This window comes from Aspergillus melleus (assembly GCF_016097325.1).
Source record: "Aspergillus melleus strain CBS 546.65 chromosome Unknown contig8, whole genome shotgun sequence".
In the NCBI taxonomy this organism is placed as follows: Eukaryota; Fungi; Ascomycota; class Eurotiomycetes; order Eurotiales; family Aspergillaceae; genus Aspergillus; species Aspergillus melleus.
Genome location: NW_025763377.1, coordinates 140060 through 164202, shown reverse-complemented (window position 1 = coordinate 164202; position 24143 = coordinate 140060). Strand labels below are relative to the sequence as shown.

General features: G+C 51.4%; 11 protein-coding genes across 11 annotated transcripts; 6 read left to right on the top strand and 5 right to left on the bottom strand.

The window, feature by feature from the left end:
- Positions 1–96: 96 nt before the first annotated feature.
- On the top strand, positions 97–1895 carry LDX57_012163 (putative lysophospholipase; the record flags this gene model as incomplete). Its single annotated transcript, XM_046093899.1, has 3 exons — positions 97–1078; positions 1137–1501; positions 1572–1895. 3 exons carry the CDS (start codon positions 97–99, stop codon positions 1893–1895), a joined length of 1671 nt encoding a protein of 556 aa, XP_045949878.1.
- Positions 1896–5425: 3530 nt separating this feature from the next.
- Positions 5426–6630, top strand: LDX57_012162 (NmrA family NAD(P)-binding protein; the record flags this gene model as incomplete). Its single annotated transcript, XM_046093898.1, has 2 exons — positions 5426–6069; positions 6216–6630. 2 exons carry the CDS (start codon positions 5426–5428, stop codon positions 6628–6630), a joined length of 1059 nt encoding a protein of 352 aa, XP_045949877.1.
- A 1313-nt stretch (positions 6631–7943) lies between these two features.
- LDX57_012161 (oxidase ustYa family protein) lies at positions 7944–9013 on the bottom strand (the record flags this gene model as incomplete). The annotated part of the gene is made up of 5 exons (XM_046093897.1): positions 7944–8155; positions 8222–8300; positions 8366–8484; positions 8544–8663; positions 8758–9013. The coding sequence occupies 5 exons, from the start codon at positions 9011–9013 to the stop codon at positions 7944–7946; spliced, it is 786 nt and encodes a 261-aa protein (XP_045949876.1).
- Positions 9014–10047: 1034 nt separating this feature from the next.
- Positions 10048–10999, top strand: LDX57_012160 (uncharacterized protein; the record flags this gene model as incomplete). The annotated part of the gene is made up of 6 exons (XM_046093896.1): positions 10048–10194; positions 10252–10288; positions 10349–10422; positions 10492–10579; positions 10655–10893; positions 10964–10999. 6 exons carry the CDS (start codon positions 10048–10050, stop codon positions 10997–10999), a joined length of 621 nt encoding a protein of 206 aa, XP_045949875.1.
- A 1154-nt stretch (positions 11000–12153) lies between these two features.
- LDX57_012159 (uncharacterized protein) lies at positions 12154–13502 on the bottom strand (the record flags this gene model as incomplete). Its single annotated transcript, XM_046093895.1, has 2 exons — positions 12154–12603; positions 12663–13502. 2 exons carry the CDS (start codon positions 13500–13502, stop codon positions 12154–12156), a joined length of 1290 nt encoding a protein of 429 aa, XP_045949874.1.
- A 642-nt stretch (positions 13503–14144) lies between these two features.
- LDX57_012158 (uncharacterized protein) lies at positions 14145–14486 on the bottom strand (the record flags this gene model as incomplete). Its single annotated transcript, XM_046093894.1, has 2 exons — positions 14145–14353; positions 14420–14486. The coding sequence occupies 2 exons, from the start codon at positions 14484–14486 to the stop codon at positions 14250–14252; spliced, it is 171 nt and encodes a 56-aa protein (XP_045949873.1). The 3' UTR covers positions 14145–14249.
- A 962-nt stretch (positions 14487–15448) lies between these two features.
- LDX57_012157 (oxidase ustYa family protein) lies at positions 15449–16471 on the top strand (the record flags this gene model as incomplete). Its single annotated transcript, XM_046093893.1, has 5 exons — positions 15449–15686; positions 15759–15872; positions 15943–16058; positions 16125–16215; positions 16275–16471. The coding sequence occupies 5 exons, from the start codon at positions 15449–15451 to the stop codon at positions 16469–16471; spliced, it is 756 nt and encodes a 251-aa protein (XP_045949872.1).
- A 526-nt stretch (positions 16472–16997) lies between these two features.
- Positions 16998–18259, top strand: LDX57_012156 (histone chaperone napB; the record flags this gene model as incomplete). Its single annotated transcript, XM_046093892.1, has 2 exons — positions 16998–17100; positions 17271–18259. 2 exons carry the CDS (start codon positions 16998–17000, stop codon positions 18257–18259), a joined length of 1092 nt encoding a protein of 363 aa, XP_045949871.1.
- Positions 18260–18327: 68 nt separating this feature from the next.
- On the bottom strand, positions 18328–19208 carry LDX57_012155 (SNARE domain protein; the record flags this gene model as incomplete). Its single annotated transcript, XM_046093891.1, has 3 exons — positions 18328–18404; positions 18475–19112; positions 19174–19208. 3 exons carry the CDS (start codon positions 19206–19208, stop codon positions 18328–18330), a joined length of 750 nt encoding a protein of 249 aa, XP_045949870.1.
- Positions 19209–19524: 316 nt separating this feature from the next.
- On the bottom strand, positions 19525–20721 carry LDX57_012154 (uncharacterized protein; the record flags this gene model as incomplete). The annotated part of the gene is made up of 2 exons (XM_046093890.1): positions 19525–20661; positions 20719–20721. The coding sequence occupies 2 exons, from the start codon at positions 20719–20721 to the stop codon at positions 19525–19527; spliced, it is 1140 nt and encodes a 379-aa protein (XP_045949869.1).
- A 1061-nt stretch (positions 20722–21782) lies between these two features.
- On the top strand, positions 21783–23723 carry LDX57_012153 (uncharacterized protein; the record flags this gene model as incomplete). Its single annotated transcript, XM_046093889.1, has 1 exon — positions 21783–23723. One exon carries the CDS (start codon positions 21783–21785, stop codon positions 23721–23723), a length of 1941 nt encoding a protein of 646 aa, XP_045949868.1.
- Positions 23724–24143: the final 420 nt, after the last annotated feature.

Genomic DNA, 24143 nt, shown 5'->3' with positions numbered 1-24143 from the left:
TATCGAAGATCTTTGCCGCCGTTCGATCAAAGACTGGAGGATAAGGAGCAGTGCTTTGAATCCGGCGATAGTTCTTAGACTGCTACATCCGTTACAATGACCACCATGAACGAAGTCATCTCGGAGCTGGCTGAGCAGCAGCCAGAAGTCCCCATCCCTGAATCAAGGGTCCTCATTATTATGACCGGAGGAACCATTTGCATGCGACAATCGCCATGCGGATTCATCCCGGCCAGAGGTTTTCAAGAACACTGCCTGGCTCGAGTGCCTACTTTCAGTGATGGTTCTCAATCCACCACCATGGACGTGGTCGTAGATGCAGCTGGAACGGTCAAGGGACATCCGAGCTTGCGCACTCCCCAGACCGCATATGGCCGACGGGTGCGGTATACAGTCTTCGAGTTCGACGAGCTCCTGGACAGCAGCTCGATCGACGCCAAAGGTTGGGCCGAGATCGCAGAAACGGTGAAACTAAACTACACGCATTTCGACGGCTTCGTCGTGCTACATGGCACCGACAGTCTGGCATATACTTGCTCGGCACTCAGTTTCATGCTGCAGAACCTCGGAAAGCCGGTGGTTCTGACGGGATCTCAGGCTCCCATGCTCGAATTGCAGAATGACGCCACGGATAACCTGCTGGGTTCGCTAGTGGTCGCCAGTCACTTCATGATCCCCGAAGTGTGTCTCTACTTCAACAACCGACTCTTCCGTGGAAATCGGGCGAGTAAGGTATCGGCCAGCGACTTTGCTGCGTTTGCCTCGCCCAATTGTCCCCCGCTGGCCGTGACGACATCCATGCGAACCAACGTCGACTGGGAGCTGGTGAACCGACCTAATAACATTGAGCATTTCAACATCCAAACCAACCTCGACACCACCCACGTTGCCTGCCTTCGCATATTCCCGGGAATCAAGCCGGAGATGGTCGACGCGGTGCTACGACTAGAGGGACTGCGTGGATTGGTGCTGGAGACCTTCGGAGCCGGTAATGCACCGCACGGTCAGGATAATGCCATGACCAAGGTGTTTGCCGACGCCATCAAGCGAGGAATTGTCATTGTCAACGTAACTCAATGTAAGCTTTTTGTGATCATGCTTGATTGGAGACGGTCGGCCTTGCTGACATCGAATAGGTTTGACTGGTAGCGTTAGCCCGGTGTACGCCACGGGCATGAGTCTGTCGCGAGCGGGCGTCGTGGCCGGACTGGATATGACGACGGAAGCTGCGCTGACCAAGCTTGCCTACCTTCTGGCGCTTCCTGACTCGTCGCCGGAGACCGTTGCCAAGAACATGTCCATTTCCCTGCGCGGGGAACTGAACGAGGTGTCGCAACCGGTGTTCCGTCATCCAGACGGCGCCCTTCCCGAGCGGGTTCAGGCACTCACCATGCTCGGATACGCGATCGCGCAAGGCGATCTCGAACGAGTCCAGGATATCATGAAGGTCGAGCACCACTGGATCCTGAACGACGCGGACTATTCGGGCAACACTCCGATCGTAAGACCTTCCCCTCCCGAAGTTGTCGTTAATCTCGTCTAATTCTGTCCCGTTAACGCCATGATTCTAGCATCTTGCGGCGTCGTCGCCCTCCCTGCCCATTCTTCGATGCCTGCTACTGCAAGGTGGTTCGGTGCACATTCGGAACCGTAGCGGTCGCACGCCGCTGTTCCTGGCGGCCAACGCGAACCTCTCCGAGCACGTTATGCTGCTGCGCAAGTCGGGCGCGCATTTGCATTCCGACGAGCGGCCGGCGGCGACGTTGCTGGCGCGACGGAGACCGGGGATCTGGGGGTTGGCGGGGATCGGACCCCGGGAGATCAGTGAGAGGGAGATGGATGAGGAAGCGGGGGAGCGCCAGCTGGAACGGGGGATGGCGGGATCGGCGCCATAGATTGGGACCGGTAGTTTGTAGTTTTGGTTCGTTCGTTGATGAGATTATCCCATAGATGACGCAGGTGTAAAGATAAGAAGATGGATGGAACAGATGGAAAGAATAAGATGGGATGGGGATAAGTTCCACCTATAAAGACTACACATACACATACCTACTACAGAATAAGAATTCAAGCACACTGACCCTGACAAAGTAATAGAACGGTGTCAAATGACCAAACTAATTAATTACTCAGACCGATGACATGCATCCGCGGAGATGCGCCCGTTAGTCGAGCTGCACAGACAGTCAGACACCGACCATTCAAAGGCCGGCGCGAGGGGCTGAATTGCGCCATGGATGGTGAATTTTCGGTGAACTGAATCTGAATAGTTAGTACGGAGTAGTGAGGTGGATGTTCGACCCCGGAGTTTGTCTTTACTGAGTATTTGTACTGGTGTAGGGAGTTTGTTTAGCTTGTCTGTTTGTACTCTGGGATGATGTCAACTCTCATTGAAATACCTTAGTGAGTCCGGTATAGAGTACGGTATATAGTAATCTGATTCAATCCAATCCAATCTAATGACTCCGAGTATCTACTCCGATCTTCCGTTGGATTCGATAGAAACAATTAATCAAGCTGGAAATAAACAAACAAACACACCCTAATTTACTCTACTCTCCCCCAGAGTACGGACTACCTTACGGAGTCAATTAACACGATACCACCTCACTATCTACCTATCAGCCTCTCTCCGTTGAACTTCCTGACTAGGAACTACTAACTCACTATCAACTAGTAACTTGCTTTGTAGTTTACTGTCAACGCCACTGTCAGTCAAGTCGGCCGACCGATCACGACCGGACTTGGCGGGCGGATCGCCAGCCCGAGATGAGATTGGACGGTCGAAGATAAGGTACAGGCGTCGGCGCGGCGGACCGTCGGGTTTCTTTTCTTTTCTTTTCTTTGCTTGATACTCATCACGGGACATTTTTGTCTAGACTGTTCGGTTCTATTCGGTTGTTCTGCTCGGTTGTTGGGTGGGTGTTTGTAGGTCTGATAAGACTTACTTAGGCTTAGGGAGCCGCCTACCGACGGTGTACTCCGTAGTCGACGGGTAGGGGACCGATGGATGCACGGGGTACTCCGTACGCACTACACATACTGTACACTAACATGTATGTACTATGTACCTAGGGAGCTAGGTAGAGGCATAATGGCGGTTTCATCAGAGCTGGAAGTGTAGGATGAACTTAATTGGGTATTTGAGTTCTACCTATTTTGTGATCATTGACGTATATGAAGATTAATTAAGGCGGTATACTACCTATTACCTACTGTCGAAGGTAGATAAGTAGGGCTGGGAAGTGGTCACGAGCGTCTTTCCGGTCTAGCGATTGGTTTAGAGGAGGATGGAATGCCGGAGGTGAGCTGAGTCGAGGAATTGCTTACTAGTCCGGTGTATAGTCCTGCGTGTACGAGTACAACTAATCCGGACTGGAGAGAAGACGACGATAATAACAGATTCTAGTATGATTCGGTCAGGAGAAAGACCAAAAGGGAAGGAGAAAAAGGCGGGTCACCTGAGCGGGAAAACATCCGGGCGCGCATCGCTGCCACTGAACTCCATTGTAGAGTCTACAGTCTACACATCATCCGATACCGACTCTTGTCAAAGTAATACAGTGCAAAAGGCCTGATGATGCATCTGAAAGCCCAGAATATCTACTGTACTACTCCGTACAACGAACGGATACCGAGATGCTCCCTACGAAGTACTTGATAGGATCCTAGGATACTGTAGAATGCCCGTGCGCCGCGGTGACGTCGATCCGGCAATCCAGGGGATGAAACCAAATGGGTGAAACGGAGGCCGAATCTGAATTTTCACGACCGCATCCCGAGTTACGTAAAGGAAAGACGGTCAATGGCCAGCGACGAACCCATCGGCGGAGAAATGGACGCTTCTAGCAAGTAGCAGGAGGCAGTCGGGGTCGAGACCGGATTCTGTAACTGTACTGTAGACTGTCTGTCCTCTGGCGAACTTGGACTTCGTTATCAGAATGAGGGGAAACCCTGACATTTGGAAATACGGGGTAATCGTCCTCGAATTGAGTATAGTCAACGAACTCAATGGAGTACGGAGTATGGATGGAAGATGAAATGGTGAAAATGGAAAAATTCTCCCGGTTTGAAGACCGCAGGGCTGGACCGTCCGCGGTTTCTATGACTGTTTCTCATTACTCGATCCCAACCTTTTCGGCCACATCGGACTACGCATTATTTTAGTTCTTTTAGTTCTTTGATTATTTGCTTTTATATTATTTTATTCCCGAGCACGATGCGCATTGCATCCTTATTATTGACCAACCCCGGATGATCCCAATCCACGCCGTCGCCTAGTGGTAGTTGGTCTGTTTGTTGGTGCCTCTGCTATGGAGTTACCTCTGTCTGGATGACACTGGACTCGTTCATGCACTCCGGAATGGGAGTGGCGGCCGGGGAGATGAGTGACGTGATGGCTTTACTCCGTGTTACGATGTACATTGCAGGGTTGATCTTATGAAGCCATAGCTGGAGTTACAGTAAACTGTTAAATGTTAATATGATAATGGCAGTGTGGGCTGCGAATCTCGGAACCAAGCCTTGCATCTGATCCACGCGGGTTATTCTTTTCTTTTTTTTTTTTTTTTTCCTTGGTCACCTTCCGGAGTACACCTAATATTGGCTAATTATTTATTTTATTAAAAGTCTGGTCCGGGAGCAAAGGTAGGGGTAATAAGAATACAATGGTTAAATAATGAGAACGCAGTGGCCACGCTCATTAGTCGGGCTGGTCGGACAGCCCACCGGGGCTTTGGGGTTATCTTTTTTCATTTGTTAATCTCTTTGCTGGGAGTCTCCATGTCCTCCTGACTGCGAGTCTTTTTTTTTCCCTGATCCATTTTGGAGCATGAGGCCATTAATCCCCATTTCTATTAATACTAATTCTGCCCGGACGTCGTGTCGCGATGTCTTCATAAGAAAGACAACCTTGGGAGCACCGCCAGAACCCTGCGAGCATCTTACAGAGTAGTTATAATAACCATCCTCCATATCTTCTCTTGCACCATCCATTTTCTCGATTGCGGCATTATCGAATCATCGGGAGTTCTCATTACATATTGAGCAGCTCCGCCAGACGCTCCCCACTCCGGATCATCTCTACTTGATCGCTCGTTGCGCATCCACGCCCATTCGTTGCTCCATGCCTTCATATTTGACTCCCTAAACGGCCCTCTTCTCTGCCCCAATTAATCTCGGCGAACAACTAGGCGAAACGGCCAACTCTGCCTCTGTTTGGAGAAAAGAAGAAATTGACTCCAGATTCCGCATCCGGCATTTCCAACCCAATCGCTGCTCGACCGCTGGTCGCTCTCTCCTCCTCCCTTTGCCCTCGTTTTCTACCCCGCAATCTTCCTGCTCTTCTCTCCCGCATTCAGTTCGACTCCTCCCCTCTCTTCCTTATCTTCTTACTCCTCTCTACCCTTAAGATACCCCACCCCGAATGACACAACAAAAGAAGACCATTGCGGTCGTCAACGCCACGGGCCGACAAGCCGCCTCGCTCATCCGCGTTGCCTCCGCTGTCGGACATAGCGTGCGCGCCCAAATCCACTCCCTCAAAGGCATCATCGCAGAGGAGCTCGAAAGCCTCCCCAACGTCACCCTTTTCCAGGGTCCGCTACTCGACAATGTCCCGCTAATGGACTCCCTCTTCGAGGGCGCCAACCTCGCCTTCATCAACACCACCTCGCAATCCGGCGACGAAGTCGCGATCGGTCGTGCGCTCGCCGACGCCGCCAAGCGAGCCGGTTCAATTCAACACTACATCTACAGCAGCATGCCCGATCACTCCGTCCACGGTCCTTGGCCCCCCGTGCCTCTCTGGGCCCCGAAATTCACGGTCGAGAATTACATCCGACAGCTGGGGTTGCCCGCGACGTTCGTCTACACCGGAATCTACAACAATAATTTCACGAGTCTACCCTATCCTCTATTCCAGATGGAGCTGATGCCGGACGGGAGCTTTGAATGGCATGCGCCGTTTGATCCGGATATTCCCTTGCCGTGGCTGGATGCGGAGCACGATGTTGGGCCGGCGTTGCTGCAGATCTTCAAAGACGGGGTGAAGAAGTGGCACGGACACCGGTATGTTTTCTTTGTTTTGTTTTATTTTATTTTCTCCTTCCGGAATACTCCGTTCCTCCGTACCCCTCGCGCAATCCTGTTATCTCGCATTGGCTCGGCGAGGGATATTTTTAGACTGCGACAAAGCTAACCAAAGCTCGGTTTAGAATTGCCCTCTCGTTTGAAACGCTCTCCCCCAACCAAGTCTGTGCGGCGTTCTCGCGCGCATTGAACCGCCCTTGCAACTACGTTCGCGTGCCCAAGATCGAAGTCAAAGTCAATATTCCGTCCGGATATCGGGAACAGCTGGAGGCCTTGGAAGAGGTGTTTGGTCGCTGCAACGCGCCTTACTTCCCGCAGCCCGAATTCTCCCGTCCGGCCGCAGGATCCCCCAAGGGACTGGGCCCGGCCGGTGGTAAGGGCGCCGGAGCGGGAATGATGCAGGGTCCCGGAGGTGTGATATCGCTTCGAGTCACGGACGAGGCGCGACATCTATGGCAGGGCTGGCGAGATATGGAGGAGTACGCGCGGGAGGTTTTTCCCGTGGAAGAAGAGGCCAACGGATTGGATTGGATGTTGTAGTTACATCTTTCCTTTCATGTCGGACAAGAGTGCGCATTGCCAATCAGTGGAATGTCCTTATCTCTTTGATATGGTTGCATGTGCTTGTGTGACTGCGCTCATCTGCCTTTTCTCTCTTTCTCTTCTTTTTTTTTCTTTCACCCCTTTTCACCCCTTTTTACCTCCGCTATCTGCTCCTTCTCTCCTCTTCTTTCTCTTCTTCTCTCTTCTCTTCCATTTCTTCGCTTCTTTCCGTCATGCCATCTCATTGGTCTATGCATATCTGGCGAATCGGCCTGGGTCTCCATCTTTATCATTGGGGAAACGAAAAAGAACTGCTTTATCTTGCCTTTAATTAAGGGTAACCTATCTACCTGTTATCATAATGGGAACAAACAAACAAACATGAGAAAGGGAAACAAGCAAGCCAAGAAGGAATGCTGCTTGACTAATCCCTTTCCTCTACTTTCTCATGACACAAACAAACAAAACAAAAGTTCTAATGCTATCTTCTCGATTTTCTGATTTCTTGCTGCGTGGTGGAATGAACCAATATGAAAGGATTGGTTGACTGGTTGATTGGGTCTGTATTCCATACAGAGGATTGAAATATGGATGATGGATAAAACGCGTCACGACCTCACAGCATGAAATCTTTCTCAAATAATGAGATGGGGTGGTTTGACCACCTTGAAAAGTTTGTCTTTTTCTTGGTTTCTGTTCTGCTTTTCTATACTTATTATTCCCCTCGGGTGTCCTATTCTATGCACACTGGCGGCGGTTGTCTTTTTTTGTTATCGAGATAATCTATTTCATCTTCTTTGATGCTCTTAAGTTATTTCTTGAGTGTATTCTTCTTTCTTTCGAGTTCTTTGGGTTTTTCTTGCAGGATGAAGATGGGTGGGATCTGGACTGTGCGTGCATAATAGAGATGTGCGCTTCATGTGCGTCTGCATCTGACTTTCCTCTTAATACTTCAGTTGGATTTATCGATTTCTCTCGACCCTTGACCGACTGGTTCCTTGAACCGGATCGAATTAATTGAACACTACCTAGACTACCACATACTCAAACTTACTGAGAATGGAAGAGCCCATCATCTCATAGCTTATCAACTAAACTGAAAGGGTATACTACCTTTTGTCATTGGAACAAACCAAGAAATTGGCTATCGCGTCATGGATTTGAGTAGGTATTACACCTTGTGCTGATTCGACTTGGAGAAAACTTCTTTTTTTTCTTTCTCTCTGTCTCCCTTTCCTCAAAGTTGACTTGACCTTGAAATGCGCTATATGTCCTTGATCTCTAATGTCTTCAGTCAATCTGTCTGCCCCTTATTCCCTCACCAAACTATCCAGAAACGAATCCGGCCCATCAAATTCAACCGCCCTGTCAATCGCCCATTCTTGAATCCGCTCCCAGTTCGTGCATTTCCGCGTCCCCGTTCTATTGCCGTGTATCTCTGTCGCGCTTTTCCAATAGTACGTGTTGACCGTGATGTCGGCGTTGCATAATATTCCTTGACGGAGGACTTCAAGGCAGTGGTCTGGAGGATAGATGTCAGCGTGCCTTAAAGAGGGATAAGGTTAAGGGGGGGGGGGGAGGGAGCTACCCCAATGGCCCGGCTCAAAGGCGTGCAAGTCTTCAAGTCCTGCATAGTAGTCTGGATATTGGTATTGATAGATCCGTTTCTTGGATCAGATTATCAGCTTACTGACTAACTGTCTCTGGGGGTTCATAAAGACGCTGTACGTACCACACAGTGCAGCATGTGGATCGTCTCCAGATATCCCAAGTACCCACTGCCGTCCTTTAATTCGATTGACGTTTTGTTCATTTTCCGGAGCTCGTCTTCGGATATCTTGACCATGCCACCTGTTCCGCATTCAGTGTATGCCTCGCTTTGGATTCAAGGCTGGAGGGGATCGATTCACCTCTGAGCAAATCTGACCAGGCGCGGTCGATTTCAGGACTAGGTTCTCCGGCGAAGGGGTTACCGGGCGGTGCGGAGGCCATCTCTTGGATTGTATACTGGAGAGCGGACTGTGCTGGTGCTATATTTGGGTTTCTTGGTTAACAGTGCACATGCGGGTGTTGGTCTCGTTAATCCTTTCCTTTTTGTGTGGGGGAGAGGACTGAACAACTCACTATATACTTGGAGGCCCATGCCATTGCCATGGCTGACCTGGCCTTTATTCGCACAACTTATATTCCAGCCCAGAAAAGCGAGGTTCCCAGCGAGGAAGACCGTTTGTAGGAAGAAAAGAAGGCGATAGGTCTTGAGAAAGCGAGATTGCGAATCCATGCCATTTTCATGTCGGGAGCCAGCAAGAGCTTCCGAATCAGCTTCGCCTTCCTCACCGGCTAGAAAGGGTCTCTTCTCTCGTTCTTCGATTGTGGCCATCTTGCGGCGAGGGATTATACGATAGAAACAGAGTGCGAGGAAACGAAAAGGGATCCGTAGGTAGTTGTAGGCACAGACTTAGTAAAGCAAACACTCCGGTGAACTCGGTCTGCGCAAGAGCAATAGTAACTAAATAATAAATCCTGTAGTAGTACTCCGTACGAAGAAGCCACCTAGCGCCCATAAACCACTCTTGCCTTCCCACTTCTCCTGTATGATTTGATCCGGTCGCCTGCATGGTCAGTTGGCTCAGCGTATACGTGCTTTTTCTGCATCCTTGTCCCTCTATGTCACGAGTCATGACAAGCTTGCAAATCGGGCTGATTGACCTGCATTATCACGCTCTCTGTCGTTGCCTCTGAGGCCCCCGAAGCATGCTGAGATGCATTAGCCCTCAATGCAACCCAAACTTGACACCACCGGCCAGCCACCCAGTCAAAGCAGTTCCTCGTCCAGGGGCCCATCCAGGTATGTGGTGATGAGCTGATAATGGAGACACCCAGTTCCTACAATGGGTAGTCAGAAGTTTGCATATTCGGCCGCCGCGTAATCACCCAGCGTTATACCCTAAATGGCTTCAAGTGATAATTACCTCTAATATTATCGCTAAATAGCCCTAAAGAGGCCTTTTTGGAGCTATAGTAGATAGTTAAAAAGGAGAGGTTTCGTCAACGCGTGGCTACGCGTTATAGGAGGTTAGCGCGTTTATACCAACCATTGAGCTGGTACTACAGTAAGTTATACTCCTGCATGACAGCGTATCCCGGAAAGGTTGATGTGTGTCGTCGGTCTGAGGGACGATCAGGTCGTTTTTGAAACACTTGCTGCCTGTCTTTTGATTCCCCCCGCCCCCACAGCAAACATTATCACCTGCAGGACGATAAGTGACTTCCATTTGGTAAGTTAGGGGTGCTACGTGGTGTAGGGTGGGTGGGATCAAATATGGGATGGGCCTTACGACTCTGCTTGATTGCCAGTCTGGAACTTTTTCGCCAATACGTCCCCCCAGTCTAGGTGGTCCACCTACAGCTACAATGACATACGTTAACAAAGAAAGCGTCACGGCCATCGGTATCATCTTTCCGGTTCTTGTCATCGTATCGCTGGGGATTCGAGCTTCGGGATGGCGACGGAATTCACGGATCGTCGGGGTCGATGACTTTCTGATCGTGCCTGCTGCGGTGAGTGAGCTCTTGCAAGGAATCTTCGCTTGTAGCTGACAATTGCTGGCCTATTAGTTGCTCACGATAGCTGCCGGAGTAGCGATGGTCATAGGTAAGAGCAAACCTTTGCACCTTGCCAGAGATATCGTGCTAAATGTGATTCGCTTTATAGGGGCGCAAATGGAGATTGTCGGAGGGCACTCTGACCTAGGAATCACTGCTTCCAAGCAGAGACAAATCGGAAAGGTCCTTCTCCATCTTCAATCATTTGAGTCTCCTGGACACGAGCATTGACTCGTATCTACACGTCTCTAGTTCGAATACGCCTTTTGGATCGGCCACGTCCTCGCCATCGGCCTGATCAAACTTGCCCTACTCTTCCTCTTCCGGCGGATCTTCAAAGGTGCGTGAATTTCCCATGCCTAGGTCCGCAGAGAAAAGGAAAATAACCCTAGCATGGCAAATTCCGGACAAGCAGGCAACGCGTACCGAACTCCCTTCGACTACGCCAACTGGACTCTGATCGTCCTCGTCACATTGTGGACGCTAATCTTCTTATTCTTGGAGGTCTTCGCATGCGGTGCAGACCCGTCCGTCAGCTGGGCCAGTCTGGCTTCGCTGCGAAGTAAATGTGTCGATACGTTTGCGATGCAGACTGGTTGCGCAGTGTTCAGCTGGGTCATGGATTTGGCGATTTTGATTGAGCCGTTGTTTATGGTATGTCTGGCTGAGCACCTTACCTTGGATCGAAGTTGTTACACCTGCACTGATTCCTCCCGGCTAACAGATGATGTCCATGGTTAGATTGCGCCTTTGCAAATGAGTTTTCGAAAGAAACTCCAGGTCTGCCTGGTCTTTCTCTGTAGTATATTGTCAGTCCCATCATCCATTATCTATGGGTCACTATGTAAAGTCTATCCTACTCGAAGAACAACACTAACCCATCCTCCAGCGCCGTCATAGCAGGTCTCCTACGAATGATCGGCTGGATCCAAATAGTAATCCAGGGGACACAAAACCCGACCACAAAAATTCTATCCACGACACTCCCAACAATCGATCAAGAAGGTATGCTTCCTCAGGGCCCCATTTCCCACCCAAATCACAGTCTACACCTCCTTTCCCCTAAGACTGACAGAGATCCGACACCAAAGCTAACCTCCCTCCAATCAGGAATCGTCTCCATAATGCTCTTCTGGACATACATCGAAATCGGCATCGGATTCACCGTCGCCTGTCTCCCTCCCTGCGCGCGCCATCTGGACAAACTCTCGTTGTCTCGAGTCCTCCATAAACTCGGCTCTCTCCCGTCTGCGCTCTCCTTGTTCTCGTCTTCGAGGAAGACCGGTACAGCGACGGGTGGAGGTTCATCTACTAACTCCCACTCTACATCGCAGACTCGCGGTAGGTCGTATATTACTACTAAGAGTGCTTTGGGGCTAGGGTATATGATTCATGGTCGTGGTTATGGGATTAAGGGCGGGGCTGGAAGAGAAAGGCTTAGGGACGAGGACGAGGTTGAGTTGTATAAGATCCCTTCCTCTAGGGAACATTTTGATGTTGACGCTGATGTTGATGGGGAGAGGGAAACGGAGATAATGAGAAGGTGAGGGCTAGTTGATATGTGTGTGTGTGTTCCGTTAAAAGGTAGGGGATGAGGATGGTTGGAAGTGTTCAGGTTCTAAGTTCTAAGTATTCATTCCCTTTGTTCGAGGTTAAGGAATGGATGGATTCATTGATGGTTGTCTGTTAATGAAATGGATTTGTACGGTTTATTTTGGTTCACTCAAATGCAGTCCTAGATTTTTCTACTAATGTACACAGTCAATGAGCGTCCAGCGTGCAATCCAAATCGGATGGTTTTGATCTCCTTCCCTGTACGTCGGAGGAGTAACTCATATTGGGTAGGAACTATAGGGAGTCATAAGGTTCTTCTGATTCTTTCCGTATTCTGTCAGAGCTCAAACTCCATATCTTTCAAACTCCAACCTGCGCAAGCTCTTGCTCCAACAACTCGATTGCCTCCTCCCGATGCTTCTCATTATTGAAGCCAACGATAAAGTCCCAGCGCGGCAACAGGCCTGCCTTCAATTTATCAAAGTCTAAGCCGAACTCTTCACTCAGGCCGAATGAGATCTGCCCCGTGGCTCGACTCGACTCGACGATGCGCTGGGTGCGCGGACGCCGCACCTGATCGTAGACCTTCAACGCCGTGCGCGCGTCCGAAACGGACTGCGCCCGCCCTAGGAGCGCTGACAGGATGAGGCTATCCTCGACGGACATGCCACCGCCAGCGGCATGCCAGGGAGTCGTCGCGTGTGCGGCATCGCCCATAATGCAGACCGACCCCGATTCCGAGACGTACGTCCGCGCTGGGGGATGATCCCAGAGATACATGGCGGTTTGTTCGGGTTGATCGCAGATGAGCTTGGTCTGTGTTAGCTGGTATAACAACCTGAGGAATTATGAAGAAGAAGAAGGCTCACCTCATCCACCGCCCGGACCAAATGCGGCGGAAAGCCCTCAAAGAGTCTCTTGATCTCGTCCGCGCCGACTGTGCGATGTCGACGATCCGACCCCTCCGCGTCCTTCTCATACGCCGCCACGACAAACTGCACCAACTGACCCTGCTGCAACAGGTTATGCATCATCCACACCCCTTCACCAATCCACATATACTCGCGCGCATTCTCGATATTGACGGGGCCCGCGCCCAGACTCGCCTGGGCCGCCGCATACGGCTTCAGAACCATGACACACCAGGCGCCCGTGTTCCGCGGCTCAGCGGCAGGGTCATCGACACCCAGCAGGAGTTTCCTGACAGTACTCCTGATGCCATCGGCACCGATCAGCACATCGCAGTCGTGCGTCGACCCGTCCGCGAAATGCAGCGTCAGGGAGCCGTCAGGATGCGCCTCAAACCGCAGCAATTGCTTCGACACGTGCATCCGCTCCGGATTCACGTCGGCCAGCAATTCATGCAGAAACGCCGCGCGATGCACAATGCTCGTGACGCGCGCTCGGCCGTCCGTCTCGTCCACTTCAGCAAACATCTCCCCTGCGCGGGGGCCCTGCGCGAGCATGCTTCTCACCCCGCGCATAGGCACTGCCCCGGCGCGTTGGAGACACTGCGCGATTGACGGGCCGATGAGATCGAGTGCCTCGAGGGCGTTGCTGGCCATTCCAATTGCCATGCCGGATTCTTTGAAGGCCGAGGCGGACTCGAAGATGTGTGCATCGAGATGTGAGTGTGGCTGGAGGGCGTGGAGAAGTGATGCGCCTGCCAGGCCGCCGCCTAGGATGGCGATACGAATGGGAGTAGACATTTTGGTGAGTCCAAGCAAGAAGAAGAAGAAGAAGAAGAAAGAAAGAACGAAAATAGAGTAGTATCCTACATCATATGCTACGTCTTCGAGGGAATATGGGTGGGTTTTATGTGGTGCGCTGAGTTGGCGGGATGCCTGAGCTGAGCTGAGGCCCCGCACTAAGAAGCATCTTTCTTTGTTTCCCGGAGGTAGACGGACTTGTTGGGGACTTGTTGGGCACTTTCAGCCTGACTCGATTTGTTGCTGACTGCATGACTCGTACGTCTGTCAGGTTCAAGCCCCTGATCGTCCGGTTCGTGATCCGTAAGTGACTGGGTCGATGTTTGTTTTTTGGCGGTTATTCCTTGGAGGCGGGGGCTGTTTTAGGACCCCCAGAAATTGATGCTATTGGGAGGCCATTGGAGAGTGGAAAAGGTCCTACTATTCGTTGCTGGTGAGCATCTTGTCCCATTATGAGATGATGGAGCTATCACTTCCCCTGGGGTATGGTGAATGCTCAGGATGAAATCATAGGGTGATCTATACAAAGTATACATCTAAGATCTTAGAGGAGGGAAAATGGCTTTCTTCAAATACATACGACCATAAAGAATCAACGTCCTTCAACAGCTTTATCGATAAAGTAAACATACCACAAAATCCATCCCCATCAAGCTTGCGGAATCCCACTTCCTGAGACATTCTCGCCGACAGGCTCGGTTCCTTTCCCTACAGGAACATAACGGCTTCAATCAAAACCAGTCTGATCTATCTCTTGACGAAGTAGTGGAGATCAGACTCCGTGTTCTCAGCGCGCTTATTCTTGAAGATATAGTCGGGATCGAATTCGGTATTCCCATCGCGGCGCTCGACTATTCTCGCGATAACCCCATCAGTTTAATGAGAAGGAAGTGAGGGGTCGGAGTTGTATTGCATACCTGGAGGCATCGGTGCAGCAGCTGTCAGGGCAACGAGAAATCCGGCAATGAGGAGAAGGTGCTTCATGTTGAAGGAGGGTTGTCTGGTTGCTAAAACGCCTGTGGAAAGGAGGTTCTGATGGACAGACAAGGTCTATCGCAGGGGTAGATGGAAGAGAACGTATTCACACTCTGGAAATACCAAACATCTTGCTGGATACACTGGGCTTCAAATACGCCTTCCAGCTTTCCAGCATGTCAACAGCATCAGGCATACGACGGTCGACACTTCAGGGGTGCATCTGCCGCCCATTCAGACTCCAATGACCAAGACCAAGACGATGCATTCTCAGAACATCAGACCTGCATACATAGCCCCCAACATGTGCGACTCAACGCAAGCAATCACGGATATCGACGAGGTGATGGACGTGGACAAGGCGCGACTCGTTCCTTTCCAAACTTGCCTATCAATACTGCAGAAGCTGCATTTCCCCAGTCAGGCAAGATCGTCGTTGTTTGCCATCTTGTCCAAACGATGCGAGGCCAGAATTCCCCAGGATCATAACCGATTCCAGTAATAAGACATTTTTGGCGCCTCTCGCGACGGAAAGTGATATCTCCTACGTTGATATGCAGTCAGCACACCTTCCTCTTTGTCCTCATCGCACCATGCATAGTACCCCTGTCATCCAACGCGGCAGGCGCTGGCAGTGGCTCTCCCAGGTACATATGAAACGCCCGCGCATTGCCTTTTAAACCAGCCTGATAGCTAGAGCGCCTCGTGCGGGGTTAAATGTTGGATGTGGAATTCGGGGTTTGGATGATCTGATCCCTGTTCGCGCAAATAGACCGGTGGGTCGAGAGCTCCAATAATCGTACATGCTGTGGCCAACTGTAAGGCTGTTGGCGCTGGTACTGTTTGCTTTTCGGGGTCATTCGTACTGTAGGGGTAGTGGTGGGATGGTCATCTTTTTGTTGACAGGTTGATAGGAAGGTGTCCCCGACCTTCCCCCGTCACAGAATTTTCGATCAATCTACCTCAGAGTCATGGCGATGTCGAGTGAGGAACAGCAGCCGTTTCTCGAGAGAACAAGCGAGGATGAGACTCCCAGAGGTTCCTATGTATGTTGCAAGCACCAAAGTCGGAACCGAGTTCTTGCTGTCTCGGTGCTTTCGAATGCGGTCCTCTTAACGATTTGTGTACTCTTGAGCGCGACCCTGCTATTCGTCTCTCGCTCGAATACACGCAATGAGAGACCGTATGGGGAGGTTGAGGACCCATACTGTAGGAACTGTCCCTTTCAACTTCTACACTCTGTCTGCTGAATGCCAGGCGCCTGACATGGTTATGTTGTAGCGCCGGCCAACGACATCATTGAATATGAATATCGATCCATGATGAAAAACGACACTCGATTTAGAGGACATCCCGGACCCGAGTGGCAACAGTCCATGAGTGAACTGATGTCTGGTAAGTATATTATGCTCGCCTTCTTCCTATGAGGGCTGGCCATATACTGACACCATTCTGCTTGTCTTAGGAACGCTCTTCCGTATCTCCGAAGAAGAACTGGCGCAATCCGGCGGCGACTCCATCCCATTAAAGGGAGGAGGATATGCCGCAGGTCTGGGAGTTGCGCATAGTCTGCACTGTGTGGTATGTCCCTTTGGTCTATCACCCTTCATGTAAAGAATGATCCTGATCCATTTGCACCTCGAGCAGAAAAAGATCAAAGAGTTCCTCTACCACAAAGACGTCTACCCGGGAATGGACGAAAGTAGCGAAGAGTTCTTATATCTTCAAGATCACGCAGGTCAGTTAGATTGTCTTCGTATTTCTCGTCGCTCCGCAACATACTGATTCTTGCTATAGACCACTGCCTCGATTTCCTCCGTCAGGGTAGCTTATGCAATCTGGACTACTCTCTCTACACGGTCTTTTGGGGTCCACGCAGACAGGACATCCCGACACACAATGTGCCCAAGGTGCAGAAATGCGTGAACTGGGAGAAACTGCATACATGGATGGAAGGACGGGCAGCGAATACCGACGAGTTGATCGGCCCTTGACGAGTGTAGTAGTTTGTTCAAGTTATTTGACATCAACAATTTCTGGTATACTCGACTTGCTAGCAATACTACCTAGTTAGTAGTTACCTCCCAAGTGATGACGTTAACCCGCACCTCCTCACACACGCCCGATTGGCCCGGAACGCGCCTTAGTCAGGCACGGGATTCATGGCGATGCGCAACTTTAATTAAAAAATCTCTTAAGATTGTCTTTCCATTCTCACTCTCTTACAACTCTATTTCTTCCCCTCTTTGCTTATCCCCCTGAGCTATATCTTCCTGCTCTACCCCCTTGAAAAGTTCGCGTTTTTGATCGTTGAGCTTCCCTTCTTCTTTCTTCTTTTTTTTATCCTACGGAGCATTCCCGTCGATACCCCGTCTTTTTTTATCTTTGGAACTCCGTGTTCTTGCTTACTTGCGTCATACCTTGGGTTTTTTTGGTTGGCGATTAATTCTTTTGATCTTCGTTTTTGATTACTATCTATTTCTCTTACGATAATTCTTCACACTTAACTCTACCTATACAATGGCTGATCACGAGCATACTGGTCTCCCTGAGCTCCCTAAGGAGCTGGCTAAGCAGTTCGGTCTGCTGGAGCAGAAGTTTGTGCGTGCTGAGGTTGATCAGAGTGAGAGTTCCCTTTTTCTTTCATTTTTGGTTTGAAGCGATTTCCGTCGTCTTTTGCTTTCCAGTTACATGAACGAGACTGGGTTGGATCTGTCCTAGTTCTGCTACATTCATATAGTTCTGTTCTGTCGTTCTATTCTTCTATCATCGCTAACGCTAATCCAACCTCAGTCCGCAGCGGCGTCACTCGCTTCCGCCCCCTCCTCAAAGAACGCGACGAGGCCATCGCCAACTCCCCTCTCAAGGATACTTTCTGGACCCAGGTGTTCGCCAACGCTCCCCCGGATGTCGACGAGTATGTCCTCGAGTCCGACGCCGCGGTCCTCGGCACCGCGCTGCAGTCCTTCTCGGTGGAGCGCTTCGAGGTCGACGACCAGGGCAACGGCGAGCCGCGCAGCTTCCGTCTCATCTTTGAGTTCCGTCCCGCTGATAACGAGCACTTCGACAACGAGAAGCTGGTTAAGGACTTCTACTGGCGCAAGCAGATCACGCGCTCGCCTGCTGGCTTGAAGAGGTCGTGGGAGGGCTTGGTTTCTGAGCCCGTGCGCATCAACTGGAAGACTGGTCAGGATCTGACTAAGGGCGTGCTGGACGCCGCGTGTGATCTTGCCGAGGCCGAGAAGAAGAACAAGGGTGATCGCAAGGAGTTGCCGGAGTTCAAGAAGCTGCAGAGCAAGATCGAGGAGTCCCATGAGCACGACGATGGCAAGGACGCCGACGATGATGACTTCTCGTTGGGTGGTCTGAGCCCCGCCGGAACGAGCTTCTTCTCCCTCTTCGGGTACCGCGGACGCTCCGTTTCCGCGGAGGAGTCTCAGGCTGCCACGAAGGAGGATGACGAGCGATTCGAGAAGCTGCTCAAAGGCGAGCAGGTCGAAGAGGACGAGGAGGATGAGAACGACGATGACGAAGACGACGATGAGGCAGTTGAGATCTTCCGCGATGGCGACGAGCTCGCCATCGCCCTGGCGGAGGATCTGTACACCCACGCCTTCAAATACTTCGGTCCGTATCTCGCTACTGGAATTTCGCACAGAACGCTGACATCTCGACCAGGCGGGTCTGCCGACGACGAGGACCTTAGTGAACTCATGGATGGAGAGGATGAGGATGACGACGAGGGCGAGGAGGAGAGGCCCCGCAAGAAGACCAAGGTCTAACGGTCGGACCTTGATATCTGAAATCGAGGTCGAGTTGATCTTTGCACCGATTTAATTTATTCAGATCTTCATAATGCAATGAGCAAAATCAACAGGAGAATGAGGACGAAGATGAGCAACGCGATGCAGAATGACGACATCGTATCTATAACCCCAGTCAGCATGATTTTCGGTGTTCCCTTGCAGTCGTAAGCGTGGCAGAAGACGGAACCTACCTTCATTCTTCCTCACGATATACTTGATTTTCGACATGCCACTCTGTAGCTTCCCACCCACTCGATCCGCCAACGTATCTACCTCCCCAATCATAACCGCCTGCTCTTCCAATTCCCTCCCCATATCATTGGCCTGCTGTCTCAGATTCCCGACCGTCCGAAACACCCCGTCTAACTGTTCATCCTGCTCGTGCATGAGCTCCGTCTGCCGCTGCTGCTCCATAGCCGCATAGTAATCGTCCCCTCGATCCTCGCCCGACGGCGAAAGCGCGTTATCATCGAACTCCGCTGGGTTAGGCAGTCCCGAGGCATGATTGGGACTGGTGTTGGCGGCCGAGCTGGTGACGGCCCGCTGCAGCTCCTGTCTCATCTTCTCGATCTCCGCGCCGACATCTTCGACGAGTTTGCGTCGTCGTTGCACCTCCTCGAGTTCGAGGCCGTAGCGGTACGGGTCTTGTTCGATGGCTCGTACGCTCTCGACCAGGTCGTCTAGATCGGCGCTGAGGTCTGTGAGGGTGGTTTCTAGCTCGGAGCGTGATTGTTGCAGTTCCGGGTTCGTTGGAGATTTGGCTAGTGAGCGGATGCGAAGGTAGGAGGAGAATAGAGGGCGTGAGGTCTGCAGCGTCGAGAGAACGTCTCTAGAGGTATCGGGATGCGTCAGCCATCAGCGGCTAAAAGGGGGATGAGGGTCGGACTTACGCTTGGACTTGGAGGAAGGGGTCGGAGTGATCCATTTTGATGAGATTTGTTTAGTATTTTTGTATGGACTCTGTCTATCTGCCGCCTTGACGTTCGAGATGATGGGGATGATGTCTTGAGTACAAGTATGGACGGTTATCGAGCTGATCAGGAGCGGAGAGGGCCCGGGATGGTCATTGGCGGTAGGAAAGGCGGTCAGGGACTCCCTTAGGGGCTGAATCTATCGATGGATGCATCTACAGATGATGTTCGGTGTGCAGGAACCATAGTAGTTCCTGAATCTCAATATTTGTTGATTAACAATCTATCCTTCTATTCCACTCTATCCTTCAACCCGGGTATCAAACTCCGTCAGATAATTATGTTGAAACATCCCATCGCAAAAGCACGGTGCAGCCCAACATGCCGTTGAGTCCAGCTCTCTTTGAGATAACGCTCTGCGGCACGATTAAACTCCCGTCCGTGAGCGTCGATCAGCGCTGGCTTGACACTCCAGCTTCGAACCCGTCTCTTGCAGTCGCAGCCCCGACACCCCAAGTCGGGAACATCCTTCCACGCTCTCCAGTAGTCGTCCAGCGGGTCCGAGAAATAGCATTGCTTGACACTGCAGGTAGGAGAGTCTGGCTTGAACGTGCAGCAATCATCCTGAGGGCCGAGGAACAGCTTCTCCAGAGACTGCGGCGATTGCTTCAGAAGGAACCATGAGATCACACTGAACTCATTGTTGGTGTCTCGGTGGTAATCCTTCGGTCCGTGGCGCAGGAGCATGCGCTCCATGAGCTCGCGCAGCATCCGGACCGTGGTGTGGAAATCGATTTGCGTCTGCTCGTCGAGGTAGCCTCGAAGCTCTAGTCGTCTTCTGCCGATGTCGGCTTCTTTGTATCCGTATTTCAGCACCCTTTGGATGTGACTGACGTAGTTTTCCAACGAGACGGCCTTTCGCGTGTGCGGTGGTAGGTGGTGATATTCGTCCAGCATCTTGCTGAGCACCATCAGCCTCCCGGTGATGACTGGGTTCGAGAACCGTCTCTGCTTTACTTTCCTAGTCGGGTGGGCGATGTCCGCCATGTGGAAGAGCACATAGAGGCCCCGTTCCAGCCGTTGGGCCAGCTGGAGCTCCGCTTTGAGGTTCATGATCGATGTTTCGTCGTCTGAGAAGGATCCCCACACCGAGGGCACAATATGGTGGGCTAGTCGTTGCGCAATATCCTGGCGCTCAATGAATTTTCGAATGCTGTGCACCGTGACGGCATTCTGGCCTCCAGTCCACGGATTTAAGGTAAGGACCGGGTCAAACCAAGTGATGCCATGAGAACGCATAAAAGATCCGCAGATGTGATGCTCCAAGCTTTTGATGACTTCATAGGTGCTCTTGCTCACAAGACAAAGGGTCAAAACAGTGTCGATATCTCCGTTGATGATGATCTGAAAAAGTACATCGTGGATCCGTCCAAAAGGCAGTGCCTTTGGCTTACTAGTTGTCAAAAACTGGCAATTACGACGATCAGCAACTGTACTGGCGAAAAAGTCAGACCCTGTACTCACCATGATTGAAGTCAGACGAGTTCGTGTTGCGGAATCCGATGTGATATGGCCCATTTAATACTCCGCGGACACGCTCAGGATTGGCCGTCTATCAGCAAGGGGGAGACATTTGTTGCTTGAAGGCAATAAAGACGCAGACGGTGTGACGCGTTGGTAGATAAGCGGCTGAGCCCTTGGGTATGATGTATGTCGAAAGGGCTGAGCATGCAGGCTGCAGATGCAACATCCGTCGTGGTTCGCCGATGCCAAACTGACTGGTCAGTCGGGAGGAATATAAAGACGTGGTGTCCTCTCGGGCAGAATTGGGCATTTGATTCTCCTGAAGAATCCAACCACGTCCACGGAGGAATGAGCAGAAGGAAGAATCCGGTTTGAGGGATTATGCGTTGGCAATATTGCTTCTATCACATTCTATATACGCACCACCGGAGAAATTGGTCAGAGGCTAGCTTGTACCATTTGGACGGGCCTGTCGTACCACTGTTCTAATCCCCTATACCGGCCAGATTGCGACGACAGCAATTATAGGCCACTATTTCCATCGGGTGTCAATAGTTTGTTGCACTGACTGTTTAGGCCTGGTTAGTTAGTGGTCTCAACTGGTGAGACGTCACTCAACCGGAGGAATTATTAGGGGATGTTTACTCCGTAGATAGGTCAAATAACATCAGTTCATACCTATTCAGCCATACGAAGTACTATGATACTCCATAGCCCTCCATAGCCAGACCCCTACTCCTACTTAGTAGTCCGAGAGGTGAATAACGATCGACCTCCACATTCCCCGTAATTCTGGGTGGAGCGCCGTCCGGCTAAACCCCTTTCGTATTTTCCCCTCCGTCTTTTTTTTTTTTTTTTTTCTTTTCTTTGCGACACCCAAGAATTTCCAGACAGGACAACCCCACGATGCTAGATTGACATCTCTGATCTTCCTTCTCCTTTTGTCCTTTTTCTTTTCTTTTCTTTTCTGTTTTTTCTTCCTGTTCTACCCCGCCCTCGCGTCCTGCACCAACCATATGATACCCCGTTTACTGTGAACTCGCGCAAGCCCAAACCCCTCCAGCATGTCACGACCCAACCCTCTTCCACTCGCCGACGAGTGGACTGACCACGATGCCTACGTCGATGCCCTCCTGTCATTCGCCACCTCGTCAGACATGTTCCGACATCTCTGCGGGGGCGTGCATATCCTCGATTTCCTGACGCGCGAGCCCGACCTCTACACGTCGCTGTTGCCCGAATCATGGCGATTCTTCTTCGACCAGCACGATATCCAAGACATCATCGATTTGGTTCTTCGGGAAGATCTCCCGCCGCTCCTCGAGAAAAGCCGGAAAGTCGCCGCCGGCGACGAAGCCAGCAATGAATGGCGAGGCGCTGCGCTTCCCCCGCTCGATTTCCTCGAATACATCCACCAGATCCGTCGGCTGAGTCTCAAGCGGGATTTCCACCCGCCGCAGCCCGGTAACCCCTCGATACCGCGGCGGATTGCCGTGGGGATGAAGACGAAGAAATATCACGAGGTGGCGCATTTCTCGCGATATGTGGATTCCTTGTGCGCCGTGGTGGACGAGCAGCGCGGCGATAAACTCACCCATGTCGTGGATTTCGGGTCGGGGCAGAGTTACCTGGGACGGACGCTGGCGAGTCCGCCATACAACAGGCATATTGTTGCCATTGAGCGCAAGCACCAGTTCATCAACGGGGCCAAGGACATGGACATCTACGCGCAGTTGACGGAGAAGAAGAAGGTGCGCATGTACAATGCCAAAACGGATAAATGTGTAAAATGCGCGGATCCTGAGGCGCCTGAGGCGACAGAACCGGAGGTCCCTTCGCAACAGTCAGAGACGGTGGAATCCGCACCCAGCGAGGAGCCGGCCGAGAATGGCGAGGATGTCTCGATGGTGAATGTCTTTCGCGATATTAGTCTCACGCCTGGCGAGATTGGATTTGCTCCGTTCCACAATGATCCTAATGGCAAATTGGCGAAGAAGAAGGAGAGTGCAGGCCTTGATCAACCAAGGGGTACTATGGACTACATCGAGCATGAAATCAAGGACGGGTATCTGGAGCCTATCATCAAAGATGTCATTGAAGCGCCTTCTGCTGGTGATAAGCAGGAGTCGATTGATACGGTTGACGGAAAGGACAATGGCAAGCCTTCAGATGCCAAGGTCATGGTCATCTCGTTGCATTCTTGCGGCAACCTTCTCCACCACGGTGTGCGATCTTTAGTAGTGAATCCGTCGGTGAAAGCCATCGCCATGATCGGTTGCTGCTACAATCTGGTGACTGAGCGACTCGGACCCGCGACCTACAAACTCCCCATCCTGCGTTCCATGCACCCCCGTCTGACTCAGGACGCCGTTGCGTACGACCCGCACGGCTTTCCCATGTCGAAGCGGCTAGAGGACTTTGAGCACGACAGTGGCGTCGGCGTCAAGTTGAACATCACCGCACGGTCGATGTCTCTACAAGCTCCTTACAACTGGGGCAGGGAGGATAGCGAGAATTTCTTTACGCGCCACTTTTATCGCACCCTCCTTCAGCGCATTCTGGTCGATCGTAAGATTGTGGAAAAGCCGGAAACGCCAGAGGATCTGTATGGAACAGAGGAATCGACCGAAACCAAAACCGGAAACCCTCTCATTGTCGGCTCCCTGCGCAAGGCAGCCTTTGCCTCGTTCCCGGCGTACGCCCGCGCTGCGACGACGAAACTGAGTCGTGACCCGCACTTTGGCGAAAAGGTCCGAGAAGGAATGGCCGACCTGACTGACGAGGAACTGGCTCGCTACGTGGAGCAGTACTGGCACGCGAAGAAGAAGCTTAGCGTGGTCTGGACCCTGATGGCCTACAGCTCTGCATTGGTGGAAGCCATCATTGTCGTCGACCGTTGGCAATTCCTCCGCGAGTACGACACCGTCCAAGACTGCTGGGTTGAACCCGTATTCGATTACAGCGAAAGCCCACGGAATTTGGCTATTATCGGTATCAAGAAATGATTCGGTGAACTTGGGTGACTGGATTGATGCATGTATGACTGATGAAGACACGGACATCGGCGAACAACCGAGATAGAATATACATAGACGAATACAAATCTAGAGTAGACGATTACCAATGTAGTGGTGGCAGTGAATCGGGTCATGCCGATCAGGTACCGTGAAGACCCAAAAAACTGGGTTGCCTAGAGAAAGGGGGAATTCTTAAAGAGAAAACGTCGCCAGCGAACATCGTCAAAGTGGTGAAGTCACGGGCGGGCGGCCTGGCAAATCAATGCTGCCTGATTTCCTCGGCGTCCGCGGGTTCCGCCACCATTTTGATTTACGACCTCCACGCTCCTCGGCCTGTCTTACGCCGACTTTTGTGCTCGTTTAGCTGCTGGAAGTAAAACTCTTACTCGCCTATCCTTCCCCTGTCTT